Raw genomic sequence first — 18,384 nt, forward strand, 5'->3', positions numbered from 1 at the left:
GCACATTATTTTTTAATAATTATATTATCTTAATATTTTATTAAGTAAAAGACATATATATCATTAATCGAGAGTAATGTATATATATGAAAATAAGGGTATTGATGTCTTTTATAATTAATTTGATGAAATTTAATTACATTTTATATTTTTGATTATTTTTATTATTTACATATATCTCCCATTAGTTTAAGATTGACTTAAATTAAATTTTAATAGATAGAGATAGAGAATTATATTTAAATTGAAGTTTATCTCTAAATAATCAAATTTAAATTATTTAATATTAAATGATATCTCCTATAATTAAGGCATAATTATATTTAAGAGAGAAATCTTAACGGAAGAAAAGAAAACGTGTAGAGAGCTTATTTCGTACCGTAAAGTTAATTGTTTATCAATCACTTTGATGAAGATCTAATGGTTAAGATCTTCTAGGGTATAATAAGAAAATTGGAAAGTTAGGCACACGTAATTAATCTTCTTAACTAATATATTCTTTTTCTTACGTATTGTGGTTTTGGAACAGGTACCGGGTATGAAAACTGACTATTATAGCCGTTGGATTAAGATTATAATTTTTAAAGTTGCATTAAAGTATTTGCCTAATTTGTTTAGTGTTTTTATTGGAGCTAAAATAAATTAGACCTGGTAAATAAGTTTGAGGGCAGTTCGGTAAAAAAGTTAAAAAATTGGGTGTATTTTGGTAAAAAAAACTCACGTTTCGTCACGGATTCCATTATTTGTCGCTTCTCAGGAGTAACCGACTCCCACAAATCTCTCTCTCTCTCTCTCTCTCTCTCTCTCTCTCCCAATTCCTATAACTCTCCATTTGCCTCCAAAACCCTAACACTATCATGACCTCATCTCCTTCTCCTCGTCCTCTCGATCTCGGCGACTTGAAGGCCATCTCCGTCCTTGGCCGCGGCGCGAAGGGCGTCGTCTTCCACGTCCGCTCCCCGGCCGCCGACGAGTCCCTCGCCCTTAAGGCCATCTCCCGCTCCTTCCTCGATCGCAAGGCCTCTTCCTCCTCCTCCGGCGCCGATGCAGCTGGAGGAGACGCTTACCGCCGGATCTGGTTCGAGCGCGACGTGCTCCTCGCCCTCCGCCACCCGCTCTTCCCCTCACTCCGCGGCGTCGTCTCCACGGACAAGATCGTCGGGTTCGCCATTGATCGGTGCTCCGGCGGCGATCTGAACTCGCTCCGGATGCGGAAGAGCGAGAAGATGTTCTCCGACGACGTCATAAGGTTAGTGTAGTACTAGTAGAGTAGGAATCCGGTCGTTCTCTCTCTTGATAAAGATTTCTAATTGGATAATCCCCTTTAGATTCTACGCGGCGGAAATGGTGCTCGGCTTGGAATACCTCCACGGATTGGGGATCGTCTACCGAGATCTGAAGCCGCACAACGTCCTCATCCAGGACACCGGCCATTTGATGCTGGTCGACTTCGATCTCTCCACCAAGCTCCCGTCGAGACCCCCGTACTACCCACCCAAACCCTCGCCGCAGCCCGTGGTGAAGAAGAAGCGCCGCCGCATGGGATTCTGCTTCTCCTCCAACTCCGGCGTCTCTCCGGACACCTCCGACTCCACGGATCAGCCGTCCCCGCCGCCCGGATCCGCGCCGGAGAAGTCGAACTCGTTCGTGGGGACGGAGGAGTACGTGGCGCCGGAGATCATCCTAGGGAACGGCCACGATTTCGCGGTGGACTGGTGGAGCCTCGGGATTCTGCTCTACGAGATGCTCTACGGCCGCTCTCCGTTCCGGGGCCAAAACCGGAAGGAAACTTTCTATCGGATCCTAAAGGCGGATCCGGATTTGGTCGGCAAGCGAACTCCGTTACGGGATCTGATAGCGCGGCTCCTGGAGAAGGATCCCGATAAGCGGATCCTGTGCGAGGAGGTAAAGCGGCACGAATTTTTCCGAGGGGTAGATTGGGAATACGTAGTAGATATCGCAAGGCCGCCGTTCATTCCATCAGGGGCAGAATGGGAAGAAGAGGGGGAGAATGGAGGCATTGATGTGGAGAAATTAGTGCAAGAAGTATTTGGAAATAATAATAATAATAATAATAATAATAACAACAGCACCAATAATAATAATAATAATAGTAAGGTGGAGGAAAGAGTAATGGATCCTTCCATAATGCTCGAATTTAGTGATTTTTAGTGATTGATTAGAGATTCAGGAAAAAGGAGGTGTAATTATAAAGATAAGACTCCAGGGCAGTTGGATTGCAGAGGTAGTGGATTTCTACGTTAATTACGCACCTAATTGTCGTTAAATATTCTAACTTTCTTAATAGTATGGAGGGGTTAAAAGTATATGCCACTTTCGCAATGTATTCATGATCGTTTTTTATGTACAAAAGAAAAAGCTATCTGGGGTTAAATGTTCATCTTGTTATGTTTATTTTAGTATAATTGGTAACCTTACTAATAATTATGTTTGCTAATTGGCAAAATACTTCAATACCGGTTTCACCAGAAGGTCATTTTTTTTAAATAAAAAATGCTTTATACCTCTCTCTAATTAATATAAATCTCTTTTGTCCTGTGATATGTAAATAGAATTTATTCTTTATTTTGTTTAGAAAAATAGGGTTGAAATATAATATATTGATTCAAAATCAAAAGAGTTTTTAACTCAAAAATGTGCATATCTCTAAAAGATAGGAATAAATTTTATTTTCACTCCGTGAACTAATCACCGATTTTTATAATGACTCCTTAAAATTTTTTTACTTATCCCTTTCCATTAAAAATTATTATATACTAAAAATAAAAATTTTAATAGAAAAGAATAATAATTTAGGGAATGAAAAAAAAAAAAGTATCATCTCGAAATAATATCCAATATAACAACGTTTAAGATGTAATTAATATAAACTTCTATTTTATACCCTTTAGGTCCATCAATGATTAGAATTGTGTTTGTATTTGCTTGGTCCCCAAGGCATGCAATAATACCCCAATAAACTAATCAAACCCCCAGTCGTCGAAACATAACATTCCATTCCATTCCTCTATCACGTAGGTGGTGGAATCTTCTTCCAAACCTCTAGCTTAAGTTATTATTAATGCCATCCCCTTCACGCATTAAGAAATACTCAGCTTCGCTCCTACGTCACGTAATACCTAGAATCTCTCTCCTGTTTGTAATTTGAATTTTTATTTAGACCCAGTTCACGTCAAGAATTGGGAGGAATAGTAATAGCAAAATCTAATTTGTTATTCTTAAAATAATAGTTCTATTCTAGGAATAACTATTTTTATATTTACTTGTATTATAAAATAAATATACAATAATTAATATTGATGTGATATAAAGTGAATAAAATGAAAGAGAAAAATTATTATAATACCCTTCGATTTGACTTAAAATAGATTGATGAGATAGAGAGGGAGAATCTTATAATATTATAAGTATGCAATGCATATATGAGATATTGCATTATCATGCTCGCGTGTTACTATAGTGGAAGCGTACATATGCATTATGTGTTGATATGTATGTAATATATTATCTTTTGGCAAGCAATATTAATTATTATCGTGCTTTACTTATCGACTAGCACCTATCACTATGGTGGGAGCATACCTATATATTGTGTGCTGATACGTATATTGTATTAAAATATTAGTTAATTTATATTGGTCATTTTACATTTAATACTACATATTTTCTAGTAAAAAAATAATATGACATATTTAAATATTATTATATTTAATAGTAAAAGATATTAACATTTTATTTTACATGGAATATATATTTTTTAATAATCTTTGCAAAATGAGATTATTTATAATATTAAAATATTTATACTTTCATATATTTTATTTTAGCTTAAAACATGAGATTATTAATAATATAATATTAATTTTTTTTCTAAATCTTCTATTTTATTTTCTAAAAAAAAGATTTAATTTTAAATCATAGTTTAAATAGTAAATATATTATTTTATCTATGAGTTAATATTTATCTGATAAAATATTAGTTTATTAATATTATATTTTTGATTTTATTAGTACATAGAAATTATTTTAATAATAAGATAATTTAAATAATAGTTATTATATCAATTAAATATTATATTATAAAGAATTTCTATTTACAAAAATAGTATTTAATAATAGAATATTTTATAAAATGTGTTTATTTTTATGAGATATTAAATTATTGACATTTATGATGTTTAAATTAAATTATATTTATTTAGTATAAAATTTAAAAAAAAATGATAAGAGATGAGAGAGAGAGAGTAGATATGAGCGATAGATTATGATACGATGTTGATAAAGATGTTTAAAAGAGAGGAGAGATGAGTAATAAATTATGATAAGATGTTTGAAAGAGACAAAAGATAAATCATAAATTATAATAAGATTTTTAAGAAGGGTTTGTAGTCAAATCAAGGGTAACTCGGTAATTGGCTTATGTTATAAGATATAAGTATGATAAATAGTATTTATATCTAGAATAAAAATTTGCATTCTGGAATAAGAACTTTTATTATTCTCGAAATGAACGGGGGCTTAGTAACAGAGTTAATTATATATTATCTTGTGTTGTTATAAACGTCTACCCACCGACAAACCACCTCCTCAACTTTCATTTGAATCTTTTGCATGACTCCTGTGATCCAACAACCAATGTAAATGTCAAGTTGTCATAGTTTTCGCCCCCTGACTTTATGAGCAAAACAAACAAGCAAACAAAAGAGCACTAAGAAGCTTTCAAAAAGAGAAGGCTATATATATATATGGTCAACTTCTTTTTGCCAGAATAGATCTCAAAAATGCCCAAAGATCGTGACATAAAACGTCTTCACTGTTGTCAAACACGTTGAATGAGAAGGTCGTGCATACTTTCCATTGCCCTAATATTACCGTAATCTCTCTTATGTGCATGGACTAAAGAGAAGCCCGTGCACCTACCTGAGTGTTTGTTCTCCAACTTTGACGTGCTTTGTTTCGGTAATATATTCACCACAGCTTATTTCATGATATGATACGATATGATATGCTTTAGAGAAAGAAAGTTAAAAGATCAAGATTGCACTGGTGGAAGAACTTTTTAATCACATAAAGTTGAGTTGCTTACTTGGATATCATGGCAGCAAAAGGAGTGATAGGCTAGTTGAAAATAATATTGACTAGGGTCATTATCTGTTCATTGTTGTAAACTATGACACACTTAATTGTATTAGTAAAATATAAAATATAAAAAACTATTATTCTCTAATAGATTTAAATTTGTATGGCACAGTAGTCGATGAGTTAATGATATAATTATTGTTTGCTTATTTGCTCGCCATTTTAATTTCTTCCTTCGTCTTCAGACAGTCATGGTCGAACTTTACCTGCTAATGTAGCCTACGAAATGCTCTCTGTCATTTCTCTCTTTGTATAAAGAATTTTAATGGGATTTTAAGTTGGTTAAGTCAACACAATTGGATTGCTTATATTAAGGTGAGAAAGATACATGCAGCTTTAATCTCATTAATAAATAATGAGTTGATCATGATGTTATGGTGAGCCATAAGGTTTGATTGACCTCTCACTCTGATATATAAAATATTAAGCTTCAATATAAGAGGGTATTTTGTGTAAAATTCCACGATTATTCTTTTAGAACTGACCCATAATGACAATTTTTTTTTTCCTCACACTTGAAACATTAGTTTTTATTTTTTTGTTCCTGTAATGTAAACTTAAGTCAATATTTGTCCATTGCTACCCTCTTTTATTAATTTGTTCCTGCTATTCGAAATAGTTGGTCTCAACAATGAAAGAGTGATAGCTAATGAGTCCGTTAACGGGGCTCATATTATATAAGAGCATTAGATTCAAATTTTAGCGGGCATCAGTATTTAGTAAGACACCGTTAATTTTTTTGGCTTATCTCAAAATTAAAAACAATGAATAAAATGATAGCAACTGAGTGGTTTCAAATTTGCTTCTTTTATTTTATTTTCATTTCACCTTCCAAACAATTCTCTTCAAGCACTTGTAGATTAGTAAATCGAAGACAAAACAATACAGTCCATATGATAAGCCCAACACAAACAGCAAATCTAGCAGAACTCAAACGGCAACACACAAGCGAGTTGATTACACAAGTACAATTCATCTTTACCATGAACTGGGTTATACTTCTGCAGGTTCAAAAGGGATCTTACAGAAGTTAATATACCATTGTAGCCCTAAATCAGATAGGATGCTGCTGACAACGTGAGAAGTTGAATCAATGGGTTACTAGTTCAAACGGGTTACTTAGTCAGACTACTGATTTATTTAGGATCACTTATGTATAGTTTTAAATAATTCTAAAAAGTTAAAAAAAAAAATCTATAAAAGCAATTCAATTGTATTTCCATTGTTTAGCTTTTTTCTATTTTTTTATATATTGATATTAAGGTCTAAGTACATCAAATCATATGACTTCTACAAAATCACATCTTAAATACACTTTTAATTTTTTTAAAAAAAAATATAATTATTTTAATTTTAGGGCTAAATTATCCAATAAAACAGTTGAATGTTTAAGGATAACTAAGTAAATTAGATAAAATTGAGCAAATCCAATCGGGGTTTGTGGAAACCGTTTAGATTGCATGGTTTGCTGATTGAGCTGTTTACCAAGTTAATTGCATTTCTGATTCGATAATAAAATCGAACCAAGTTTGGTGGTCAGATCACTGGTCCGATTCTGATAACTATAATTAAACTCCGATGCATGATCATTAGAAAAACTGCCATTACATGGAAATGCATAAACTTCTCTAAAGAAGAATGTTGGGTGACCAAAATAAGACTCAGCTCATCTTTTACTCCTTTGAAGTTATAACGAGCAAACCCAATGCACCAATGAGCAAGTACTGCAACAAAAACAGATACGCAAGATAGAAGGAATTAGAAATAGATATCTCACATGATAAATCTATGAATTCATCTGCTAGTCAGTGAAGTAATGCTAACAAGAATCAATGCTAATTAATTCCAAATTTATCCTTAAAATTTTGAAATTATTCAGAACCTTAAGGATGATCATGTATTCATTTCCACTCACAATGAGATGTTATAAAACAAAATATATCATAGTAAGTTAAACAGTAGCAATACATTTTTTTTTAAAAAAAAGGCAATTAAATTCAGAAATGCAGTATGAACTAGTGGATTCCATTTTGTTTTCCGGTAATTGAAAGTATAGGGCACAGGGTGTTATACATCAAGTTCTTTCCATGGAGAAACTCTATATTCATAATTCTTAATTAGGACTACCATCAATCTCATCCTTAATATACTTTCCATACCTTGATAATTGGTTTCTCAGTCATGATAATGGTGACCCATCCAACGTATGGCAAAAACCTGTTCAGATTAACAATCTTTGGTAAGAACCTAAGATTATATTAGGACAGAGCAATTAAAGACAAATAAATATCTTCAAAGTATGGATATACTCACCCTACAGCCCTGCCCATTATATGATGCTGCTGAAGCCAAAGTTGCCCATGAGCATAAAGAAGTCTATCATCACCAAAATTATTATCACCTGAAAATATGACAACGCAAGATTCAGTACAATGGATCCTTTAAGTTGTATGATTAACTATGCACATTGAAATGACAAGCCCCATCTCAGTTTTGTTAAAAGCTTAAACCAATTTGAAATAATACCATAAAAATTTAATTTATTGCATTTATTTCATCTACAACACACTAAGCATTGTGTAAAATTCAGCACCAATCCTAGGGTAAAAGCAAACTCGTTTGTAGAAAAAGTGAATTAGAAACTTCTAAGACCTTTTGTGAGAATATCAACCTCTCCAGTGTCCTGTCGCTCATGGACCTAGAAACACGAATACATAAAAGCTCAAATTAGTCATATAGCATCTGGTCAGATCCAAACTTCAACTCTTTAAAAGATGGTGCTCAAGTAGATTTACCTTACTCAACAGGTGACAGAAGAAATAACTAATTAAGTTATAACTGCACATTTAAATTTAAACCACATAGTGAAGAACTCGATCATGGAACCATTGAGATCTGTGTCTAGTAAAAGAAAAACAATGTGGCTGGATCATAGGCCAACCGACATTAAAATTCTCAAGATTACTTATGGTCCTAAATTGTCATAGTAGAAGTACTACCTATCTTTGTTACATCAAGCCAAGCAAGTATCTCAGGGGGTTGTGCAGCATTTATAAGATGAAATCATCAACCATGCGAACTAAACCATAGCTCAACAAGTGAAATTGACAACCAAAAACTGAATTTGAAATTAAATTAGGATATTAAGGTAAGAAACGAAAACAATTCACCTCCCAACATTACTAGAAGTACAAAAGAATTCTTTCTAACAAAAACAGTATACACAATCGATATTAAACTTTAAGCTGAAATTAGATGCTCACAACCATTTCTATCCCATAGTTAGCAGCTAAAACTATTTCTAAGTGGTCAGCTCTCTCTTAGGCAAAGATAAATGAGTTAAACCTACTGCTTCTTGCAAGTTGCAATACTGACCTTAAAGATAGAATAGGCATTCCCTCACCTTGAATTATGGATAAAAAAATCAGCTACTCACTTGACATGATCTCAGCAATTTAGGTCAATGATCTCAAGGAATTAGGCCAGAGTCCCTACCTGGTTTAGAAAATTAAATTATTTCCAAATGCCTATCCTTTTCTTACTAATTTTTATCATCCCCAACACTAAGTAGTGAATACTAAGAAGAACATAGAATTCTATATGCACTTAGTAAATAATTGTGTTTACCGCCATCATTACCATTGCAACAAAGGTGTGCATGGAGTACCCTTACATAGTGTTCACGCTTAGGTTTAATATAATCATATTTAGGTTATTAAAGGGTTGACTCGCCTAACCCGATTATTAAATGGGTCGTGTCCATATTTATTATCTCAATCCATTTATGACCTGCTAACCAGTTTATAGCATGATAAACCGATTATGACCCTAATAACTTGTTTATCACCCAAATATCCCATTTCTAACATGAATAAATCTATTTATAACTCAAATAAACTTGTCTATAAACCGAATAATTTATATAAACATGAATAACTTGTCCATGCCGTGTGTAACATGTTAAATAAATGGGTTATGTTCCTCTTCGTATTCATGTTGGCTTGAACTGGACTAGAACCACCCAAATCTGACATGATTTGGTTGCCGTCCCTACTAACAACCCCCTTTGCAAAGAGATGAGCGTAGGTGGCATTAGAGAAAGAAATAAAAAGGGTAGAGCTAATATAGAAAAGAATAGCAATAAAAGCAGAGAGAGAGAGAGAGAGAGAGAGAGAAAGAGAATGAGTCGTAAAACATGGTGCTCAAGACACTAGGATATCAATAGTTAATGTCCTGAATTAGATTCAAAGATATCCAACTTATGATGTGATCCATATATAATCAGTATAAAAGAAAATCAAATGTTTATGTTTACATCCGATATGCTCGATACAGGTGACACTTCGAACCATGCTTTTAAATTTCTCTTGCTTATTGTAACACTTGCTCGTGGTTTAAAGGCAACTTGGCATTAAAAAATGTAAGTCAAGAAGTAAACATAGCATTGTTGTATGTATCATCACTCTCTTTCTGCACAACATTATTATGAAGCTCCATGAAGATGCCATATCATTAGGTAGAACAACCAGCAAAGAATACCCTAATCTACTAACACTAAGGTGCAATTTTGATTGTGAATAAGATAACCTTAGAAAGTGTCAGATGGTCAACAACTCTTATAAAGAAGCAGAAGATGGAAAAGAATCAGTGCAAACATCTTAATTTTGGTTACACATCATAAAAAAAAATTTATTCTTCCTACATGTGATTGAGGAAAAAGGTTACATGCTCCAAGAATATTACAATGGAGTGGAGTTCAATTACCTTAATTACGCGATGGACAATTGGGATTTCACGCCCCTATAAAGATTAAAAAATGGAAATATCAGAAGAATAACAATATATGCAAGAAATTGTGTCCTAGTTAATCTGTAACTCTATTAGTACACGAAATAACGATACTGAAGTCACATGTAGTAAATACGCTTACGTATGACTTACATCAACATTAAAAACGACTATTTCTCCGGCACGAATTGGATCCTTACTCATGTGCAAGAATAGAATATCACCCTGAGAATTAGTAGGTAAGTATTCACAAGAACAAAAACATTTAATACTAATACACTTTATGTGTTCAAATAATACTTTTTTTTTTCTATATATCATATCTGAACCTTAATCTCATCATACTATTGATAAAACCTTCATTCTAATCATGCTTCAATTGTTTAACAATTTTAACTAGAAACCAAATCAAGATGAAAAGCTGAAAACAAGATTTGAAATATTTTTCTAACAAGGTAAATGAACAGATACAAGGTCCAACATACTGCAAGATGAATGCATTACAATTGTTCTATATTATTAAAAAGTGACAAACCGATTTAAAGTTTAAACCACTACAAGCTCTGACTAGAAAAGAAGATAATTAGACAACACAAGGGTGAAAATAACAAAGTCTAGAATAAGCTATCAGAGAGGAACGACAAGCAAAGAAAAAGCATAGGTGTTGATGTTACAAAGGAGTGGTAAAAAAGTGAAGAGTCAGAGATAGCTGTTGAGAAAGTTGGTTGAAACCCAATCCCAAACTTACTTTATCAGTATTACTATGATCTGACAAATCAACTATCAAAACTATGTAAGAGTTTCATATGCAATTCCAGTACAACACCAATGTTTCTAGTTAGTAAGCATCACATGTACTGCAAATTGCATCAAACCTAATCATTCATTTCTAACATCTAGCTTAGATTTAAAAACTTTGGCATAGGATCATATAGCAGTGATCTAGAACCACTTATCAGGGGAAACTCACCCTCTTAAACCCAGCTTCCATACTTCTAGAGAGAACAACTTAACGTGAGGCACAACCACCACTGCCCAATCACCCATTAGCCATCTCCATGCCTGCCATTACCGTCGATGTCCCTTAATTATATATATATATATATATATATATATATATATTGTTGATATTGGATAAGGAGATGAAAGGTTGGCTTGCGTATTTATACAGTGCAAAATTAGGCTAATGGTGGGCTTCAAAGGTGACAAGGATCAACACTTTGAGGAATTTGAGAGATACATGGTCTACTAGTTGTGTTGGCAAATTGTGAGTATGGAGGTAGCCAAATTGGACCAGCATGTGTGGCTACCAGGATTGGCTTAATGAATACATTCTCTCCTTCTTAATATTCATTTTGATATTAAATCTGATGCTTTAGAATAATTGTGAGGTATAAACCACTATGGAGAAATTGATGCTTAAAAAACTACTAACCAGTAAACTTATCCCTTGGATTTTACTTTAGATAATAATTTTGATAAGTGGAGGATGATTAGATGTTGATATGCATGCCATTAAAGACTAATATGTGTTATGCATGTTGGTCTCTTCATTATAATAACCCAATAAGTAATTTTTTTCTTTTTCTTTTTATTTTAAAGAGACTTTTGACAAACAAAAGATAATATATGTCTTCGTACTATGAGTCTTTATGTAATCCAAGAGCATCAATATCTTGATAGGAAAAAAGAGAGAGTAAGTATTTGAGATTATAGAATAGAACTTGAGTGCAAAGTGGCTTATATGGACCTTGGGGCTATTTAATAGCTTAAGTTTTTAGGTTGACTGGTTATCTAACAGAAGTGACTCAAAGATTCAATTGAGCTAAATATCTTACTAATCACATATAATTGCTTACGATAATATCATTAAGGAAAACTTATTAAAAACACTATAAGTTTTGCTATTACTAATTTATTATTCACATCTTACCATATAAATATTTATCATTTGAACCCTGCATTTTTCTTTTAATACCTCATGAATACTCTAACCTTAGTTCTCTTAACAAACATTTATTATATAGATAAGTTGAATTAACTATAGATGCAGAATAACATCAATAACCTTGAGTACGTCTTTTATGCTTAAAGTAGATTTAGAAAGGATATTCCCTCTTTAAGGTCAAATAATGAGTATTTTCAATTGTTTGCACACTTTTTTGAAAAAAAAAGGAATTCTAGGTATTTTAGTTTTTTTATTTTAAAAAATAATAGAATGTTCTCTATCTTGTTAGCTGCTATTAGGTTAAAGTTAATTTGAGGTGTTTTTGAGGTATTAAAAGTAAAATGCAAAGGTCAAATACCTATATAGTATAATGTGAATTATAATAAAGGAAAATAATAATGTTTTCGGTAAATCTCTTTATTGTTTAAAGCTAAACTAGTTGCAAGTAGACCTTTAGCATGAAACATGAAGGATCAATTAAAGGGAAAATGAGTAAATTGAATCATGATTGGCTGCCATTTGAATGAGATTCTTTCTCCAAACATGAAATGAAGGCTTCTGTAACACATGAATCACTTGTTGCTTGCCATGTCAGTAAGAACAAGTGAAAAATAGAGATTCGAGTTCTTTAGGAATCTAGAATTAGGTTCAATTGCCTTGAGGGGACTTAATTTAATAGATCATGTCCATGACTTGCGGAGGTGCATCAACTCAATTCTTTTACATATTCTCGTAAGGATCTTAGTTTCTTAAGATGAACCTTTCCAAATGTTTTGGTGACATTCTAATGCCATCCAATTCATTATTCCTTAGGGTGTTCCACTTTGATGTCTAATCTGAGTTGTCAGGAATATCAAGGTTCTTCTGATAGTTTAATGGAGTTGAAAGAATACTTACTCAAATCAGGTAGGTTTGAATGAGTCAAATTCTAACTAACACAAACATAACCCATTTTACTGTTTAGGAACAAGTTTAAATATTGTCCATGAGTATATATAACGTGACGATTATATGGGTTTAACGGGTTGATCTCCGCCAATCTATTTAACTTAATGGCTAAAAGAATATACATAAATATGTCCTATTTATCAATCGGATAAGGTCAACTAACATGTTCATGATCCGAACCATATTATATAAAATTTTAGCCAATATTGAATTCATATATAGTTATTATGATGGGTCAAAATTTTATTAGAATTGGGTATGGTCCGAACTCAATCATCCAGATCTACTACTATACGGATCAAATGTGACTAGCGCTGATCAAGGACTCAATCTTGCCCAAATCAGTGAACAAATTTTGGGATCGAGTCTTATTAGAATATAAAATATAAAAATCACTATTCTCTAACTGTTTCAATTTTTATAGTAGTTGGTGAATTATTATGGTATCAGAGCAAAGGTCCTAATTCAAATTTTCTTAGGCTCATCTATTGTTTTAAAAAATATATAAACATCCACCTATTTAAATTAAGAACTCATCTTAGGCCTTTTAAAAGTAGTTGGTAAATTATCTTTTGTTTGCGTCGGTCTGAGTGTGCTGTCTTGCAAAAGTGAAAGACCCCCCAATGTCAAGAGCTGACTGCTGAGCTCACTCTGGCTTCGCAGGGCAGGGTAGAGTGGGTGCGAGCTGTAATTGCCATAGTATGGCTAGAGCAATAAGAGGGTTGTGAACCTTAGTCTCATCATATTGTCAATAAAACAATCAATAAAACCTTTGTTCTAATCGTGCTTTAATTGTTTAACAATTTAAACTAGAAATAATAAAGCTCATAAGTTAAAAACAATTATTTATGAACAAATACAAGGTCCATCCATACTGCAAGATGAATATATTACCATTTGTTCTATATTATTCGAAAAAGAAAAATTGATTTAAAGTTTAAACCACTACAAGTACTGAATAGGAAAAGAAGATAGTTAGACAACACAAAGGTGAAATGAAAAGTCAATAATAAACTATCAGATAGGAAGAACAAGCAAAGAAAAAGTATAGCTGTTAATGTTACAAAGGCGTGGTAAAAAAATAAGAGACAGAGATAGCTGTTGAAAGAGTTGCTTGAACCCAAACACAAGACATAACTTATTACTTTATCAATATTACTATGATCTGACACATGCAATTCCAATACCACACCAATGTTTTTAATGAGTTGTCAAACATGTAAGCATCACATATACTGCAAATTGCACCAAAGGAGGTTGAACACTAATCATTCATTTCCAACATCTAGCTCAAAGATTTAAAACCTTTAAAACAGAACCATATAATAGTGATCTAGAACCATTCAACAGGGGAAAACTCACCCTCTTAAACCCAGGTTCCATGCTTCCAGAGAGAACAACCACAACAGGTGATTCGCTCCCTGTAACGCACATCAAACCCTTCCATATGATCAATGCCGAAGTCACAATCATCCCTGCCACAAGTTTATTTATTTTCCCATTAATGGAATCAAGACACGATGAGCAAAAGTAGGGATAAACCAGAACGATCAAAAGCCCTAATCCAATACTCCATGATTCGAATTTAGAGAAGAAGGATGGTGCCAGAGAACGTACCGAGGCTGACGATTTGCGTGAGGACTTGCCTGATCTGAAGAGATCGGATGGATTCCACCATTTCCCCAACGTAACCCATTGGCCTTCGATTCTTCTCCTCTCTACTGAGGCGGACCTAAAAGAATGCGAAATAGGCAAATTAATGAGCATAACACGACACGATTAGGCAATCAAGCTTCACACCATAAAAGAAACAGCGAGGAAAACGGTAAGAATTAATCAAAAAAGGAAATGGAATCTCATATACCTTCTTAATCCTCGCCGGTTCTTCCCCCAACGATCAAACCCTAGGCTTGGACTGCAGGAGGGAGGAGGAGGGGGTCTTATTTTTTCCTCCGACCCGAGTTAAACAACATCGAGGTCGGGTCCGAGTTAGCTCGGTCCGAGTTATTTTCATGGGCTATAATTATATCCGGGAATAAAAAAAGATTTAGTAATAGTAAAATTATACTTTTAAAACCGAATTATATTCATTTTGTATACTAGATACATATATTTTTATAATAAAATGTACATAATTCATAATTAACTTTTAAAGCAAATACCCCTTATTTTTATCTGCTTTATTAAAATTAATGAACATTTTACATAATTATAAGTGAAGACTTTTTTAAATATCATAATTAATTATCATTTCTTGGCTATCAAAATTAATAAACACATGTACCACCTATCACAGTAAAATTAATGATGCTGTTAGCACATAAATTTACTTTTTGTTAGACAATTATTTATTGGGTATATTTGATAATAGAGGTGTATTAATTTCTGTTCATAAAAGTCAAGGAAGGGTAAGAATACAAGCGGTCAACTGTTTTTGAAAGTCAAAAATATTTGACAGAATAGGTGTCAAATAATGGATATCATGCATAAGATCAGAATTCTCCCTCTTCTCTATCCCTCCATAGTCAAAGATTACACTTTTAAATCTTAGTTAATAACTCGTTTTGAAATTCATAATTCATAATTGGTCAAACACAGAGATGATTGCTATCACAGAGGTATTATAATAATTTGATATATTGCTCCGTTAACAACAACCGGATAGTATTTCAGGTTATGTAGCATAAACTTAGAACTTGTTCTTTAATTTGTATCCGCATACAAACTCCTCATATCCACTCTTCTAAGTGGAATGGCCTCTCTGAATACTCTGCACAAGCGACTTAGAAGACGAGATGGTGCCGACCACTCCAAGAACGACCCCGAACACCACGATGACCCCGTTGAGGAGTCGCCCGCTCTTCGACACCCGGGGCCAACGGATCTTGAGGTAGAACGCCGGCGGGAAGACCACCGAGATGCCGACGCTGACGAGGGAGCCGGTGAGGCTGAGCACGTACTGGAAGTATGGAACAGAGAGAGCCAGGGCCAGGATGATTAGTAGCAGGATGGAGCCTATACTTCCTCTGATGAGCATCCTGGTCTTTGAGCCCAGGGAGGAAGGGAGGCGGTGCTCGAGCTGGATGGCGAAGGGGGCGAACTCGAGCGCGTACTTGGTCATCGGGGTGAGGACGGTGGCCCAGAGGGCGATCTTGGTGACGGCGAGGTGGCGCGGCATGCTCAGGGTGAACTGGGAGCTCACGGCGGGGCCGAAGAGCTTGGCTCCGGTGAAAGCGAGGGCGGTGTAGAGGAGGGTGACGATTGTGAAGCTTGTGACGGAGACCTGCAGGTGGAGAATAAACTACATGTCAAATTTTAGTAATAGTTTTAAGCTGCAAGAATAGTTAGCGAGTTGACGTGATATGAAAGCAGAATAGCGATCTTGATTCTTGAGTTTGAATCTTATCAGACTCATATATATCGTCGGAAAGATTTCTATCCTTTTCGATTGTTTGCAACCTCCAATTAAACTTTTCATCTTACAGTTCAATATATGCAGATACGATTCTATGTTCCAAAGTTCTCCGAAAGTCAAAAAGTAAGTAGTACATACCTTGGTAAACTTGGAAGGGTCCTTCATGGCTGTGTATATATTTGGAAACACAATATGGCCAGCATAACTGAAGATGAAAAGCCCAGAAATGCCTGGTATCTTGCGAATCTGGAGCACAGGGATGGTCTGGTTAGCCCCCACGCCGCCAAACGCCGCCGTCCACAAGACGGTGGCGAAGAGGAGGAAGGACATGAGGATTCCACCAAAGGAGAGGAAGGAGATTGAAGAAAGATCTCTCAGCCAGAGGCTAGGGAGTGAAACTAGCACTGCTATCACTGTGAGCAGCTGTGCAGTGGAGATCATATGGAGCCATGGGAGCTTGGCATGGACACCAGTGAACACCAAAGGCAGGTTGTCACTGAGAGAGATGGTGTAAGAGACTAAGGCAAAGAAGATCTCCAAGTATATGAAGGTGGAGGCTATGATCCTTCCTTTGGCCCCAAATGCTTGCTCTCCTATGTCTTGGTAGGTCTTGGAGCTTGGATCCTCTTCAAGGCACTTGCCTATGATGTGTGAAGTATATGCACACATGATCCCTAGCCCTACTAGTAAGAAGGCAGAGGCCCAACCTCCATTCTCCAAAGCATAGGGAGTTGAAAGTTGCCCGAGACCTAATGAGAGAGAAAGAGAGAGTGATGAATAAGAATAACATAATATAGACTAACAAACAAGAGAATCTGAGCTTGAATTATTTAGAATTTTAAATTTCTATTCACTTAATTAGTTAGTGAGTAAACAAAACTAACCTTAGATTATTAGCCTCAAGGGAGGAGGGTATTTTGTTTTGTACTTTTGAATATGATGGAAAAGCAAAAGTTCTCTATATAGATTCTAATCTCTTTGGCACTTTTCTGGTGTATAATATGAATAGGAAGTGATAAAAGTTGATAGATAAATAATAATAAGCTTAAAAATGCACGGTGCTAAATGTATATATATATTTGCTTCAATTGAATGCTAATTAAAGGTTGAGGAAAAATGTCTACCTACTAGCATTCCAATCATGTTGATCACTGAGTGAGCAAAGGAGCTGTTGGGCTTGGTATGGTGATCATTCTCAAAATTCCTAACCCTACTCACTTCTCCACACTTGCATGCCTTGTTTTCCTCTACACAAGAGGCACATCCAGTAAACTTCACTGCAAGCTGAGCACCATGCACACTCTCACTGACAACTTGGTTCCGATGGACCGGCCGCTCTAACCCGAGGCACGACCGCCACCACCGCCCGTTAACCATCTCTGCACCTGCCATCACCGTCTAAGTCCCTTAATTATATATTTATATATATATTCTTGATCTTGGTTAATTAAGGAGATGAAAGGCTGGTCTGTGTTATTTATAGTGTGCAAAGTTAGGGCAAATGGTGGGCTTCAAAGGTGACAAGGATCCCATCTAGAGGAATTTGGGAGATACGTCAGGTGGTCTAGTAGTTTTGTGTTGGCAAATTGGAGTATGGAGGCAGTCAAATTGGAGCATGTGTGGCTGCTAGGGTTGGCTTAACGTATACATTCTCTCCTTCCTAATATTCTTTGTCTTATCAAATGTGATGCTTTAGTACCATTGTGAGGTACCACTATGGAACAAATTGATGCTTAATTAGTTAGCAAACTTATCCCCTAGAATTTTCTTTAGATGAGAATTTTGATAAGTGGAAGATGATTGTATCATCTCTTCTCCTAAAGCTCAAGTCGAGTATGGTTATCTCTAGATTCTATTCTACTTTGTCATTAAATACTAATGTGTGATTCATGCTGCAGGTTTATTCTTCGTTATAATGTATAAGCTCAATAAGTTATAGTTCCTTCTTTAATTTCTTAAGAAACAAAAACCATTTTGACAAACAAAAGACGTAATTAATTCTCTACAATTTTCTTGCATTATGTCAAGAAACTTGAGTCAATATCATTGGCTTATCTAGTTAGCCTTCTTAGTAGAATACACACATAAATATATATACTCATTGAGAGATAAGTTCACTTCCCCC

The 18,384-nt window shown here is 34.7% G+C and overlaps 3 protein-coding genes across 3 annotated transcripts; 1 reads left to right on the top strand and 2 right to left on the bottom strand.

Annotated features, from left to right (window-relative positions):
- The first annotated feature begins 798 nt into the window (after window positions 1-798).
- On the top strand, window positions 799-2,449 carry LOC140780238 (serine/threonine-protein kinase OXI1-like). Its single transcript, XM_073125652.1, has 2 exons — window positions 799-1,249; window positions 1,329-2,449. Exons 1-2 carry the CDS (start codon window positions 858-860, stop codon window positions 2,170-2,172), a joined length of 1,236 nt encoding a protein of 411 aa, XP_072981753.1. The 5' UTR covers window positions 799-857; the 3' UTR covers window positions 2,173-2,449.
- A 4,148-nt stretch (window positions 2,450-6,597) lies between these two features.
- Window positions 6,598-14,838, bottom strand: LOC140758407 (uncharacterized). Its single transcript, XM_073094557.1, has 9 exons — window positions 14,709-14,838; window positions 14,462-14,576; window positions 14,207-14,319; window positions 10,102-10,173; window positions 9,925-9,960; window positions 7,813-7,858; window positions 7,474-7,561; window positions 7,320-7,377; window positions 6,598-6,884 (listed from the first exon to the last, which is right to left on the bottom strand). Exons 2-9 carry the CDS (start codon window positions 14,538-14,540, stop codon window positions 6,834-6,836), a joined length of 543 nt encoding a protein of 180 aa, XP_072950658.1. The 5' UTR covers window positions 14,541-14,576; window positions 14,709-14,838; the 3' UTR covers window positions 6,598-6,833.
- Window positions 14,839-15,465: 627 nt separating this feature from the next.
- On the bottom strand, window positions 15,466-17,688 carry LOC140780259 (amino acid transporter AVT1H). Its single transcript, XM_073125678.1, has 3 exons — window positions 17,384-17,688; window positions 16,398-17,008; window positions 15,466-16,127 (listed from the first exon to the last, which is right to left on the bottom strand). Exons 1-3 carry the CDS (start codon window positions 17,649-17,651, stop codon window positions 15,588-15,590), a joined length of 1,419 nt encoding a protein of 472 aa, XP_072981779.1. The 5' UTR covers window positions 17,652-17,688; the 3' UTR covers window positions 15,466-15,587.
- Between the last annotated feature and the right edge of the window lie 696 nt (window positions 17,689-18,384).

Source organism: Typha angustifolia, chromosome 3, assembly GCF_048772165.1.
Source record: "Typha angustifolia cultivar Huaian chromosome 3, ASM4877216v1, whole genome shotgun sequence".
Taxonomy (NCBI): Eukaryota; Viridiplantae; Streptophyta; class Magnoliopsida; order Poales; family Typhaceae; genus Typha; species Typha angustifolia.

Bases quoted from the DNA above. Each gene is read 5' to 3' on its own strand.
- LOC140780238 (XM_073125652.1), top strand. From the start codon at position 858: ATGACCTCATCTCCTTCTCCTCGTCCTCTCGATCTCGGCGACTTGAAG. The intron at 1,250-1,328 runs GTTAGTGTAGTA...AATCCCCTTTAG, and splicing joins TTCTCCGACGACGTCATAAG to ATTCTACGCGGCGGAAATGG.
- LOC140758407 (XM_073094557.1), bottom strand. From the start codon at position 14,540: ATGGGTTACGTTGGGGAAATGGTGGAATCCATCCGATCTCTTCAGATC. The intron at 14,320-14,461 runs GTACGTTCTCTG...AACTTGTGGCAG, and splicing joins CACGCAAATCGTCAGCCTCG to GGATGATTGTGACTTCGGCA. The intron at 6,885-7,319 runs GTATGGAAAGTA...TTTTTGTTGCAG, and splicing joins CTGAGAAACCAATTATCAAG to TACTTGCTCATTGGTGCATT.
- LOC140780259 (XM_073125678.1), bottom strand. From the start codon at position 17,651: ATGGCAGGTGCAGAGATGGTTAACGGGCGGTGGTGGCGGTCGTGCCTC. The intron at 17,009-17,383 runs GTAGACATTTTT...CTCTCTCATTAG, and splicing joins CATGATTGGAATGCTAGTAG to GTCTCGGGCAACTTTCAACT. The intron at 16,128-16,397 runs GTATGTACTACT...CTCCACCTGCAG, and splicing joins ACCCTTCCAAGTTTACCAAG to GTCTCCGTCACAAGCTTCAC.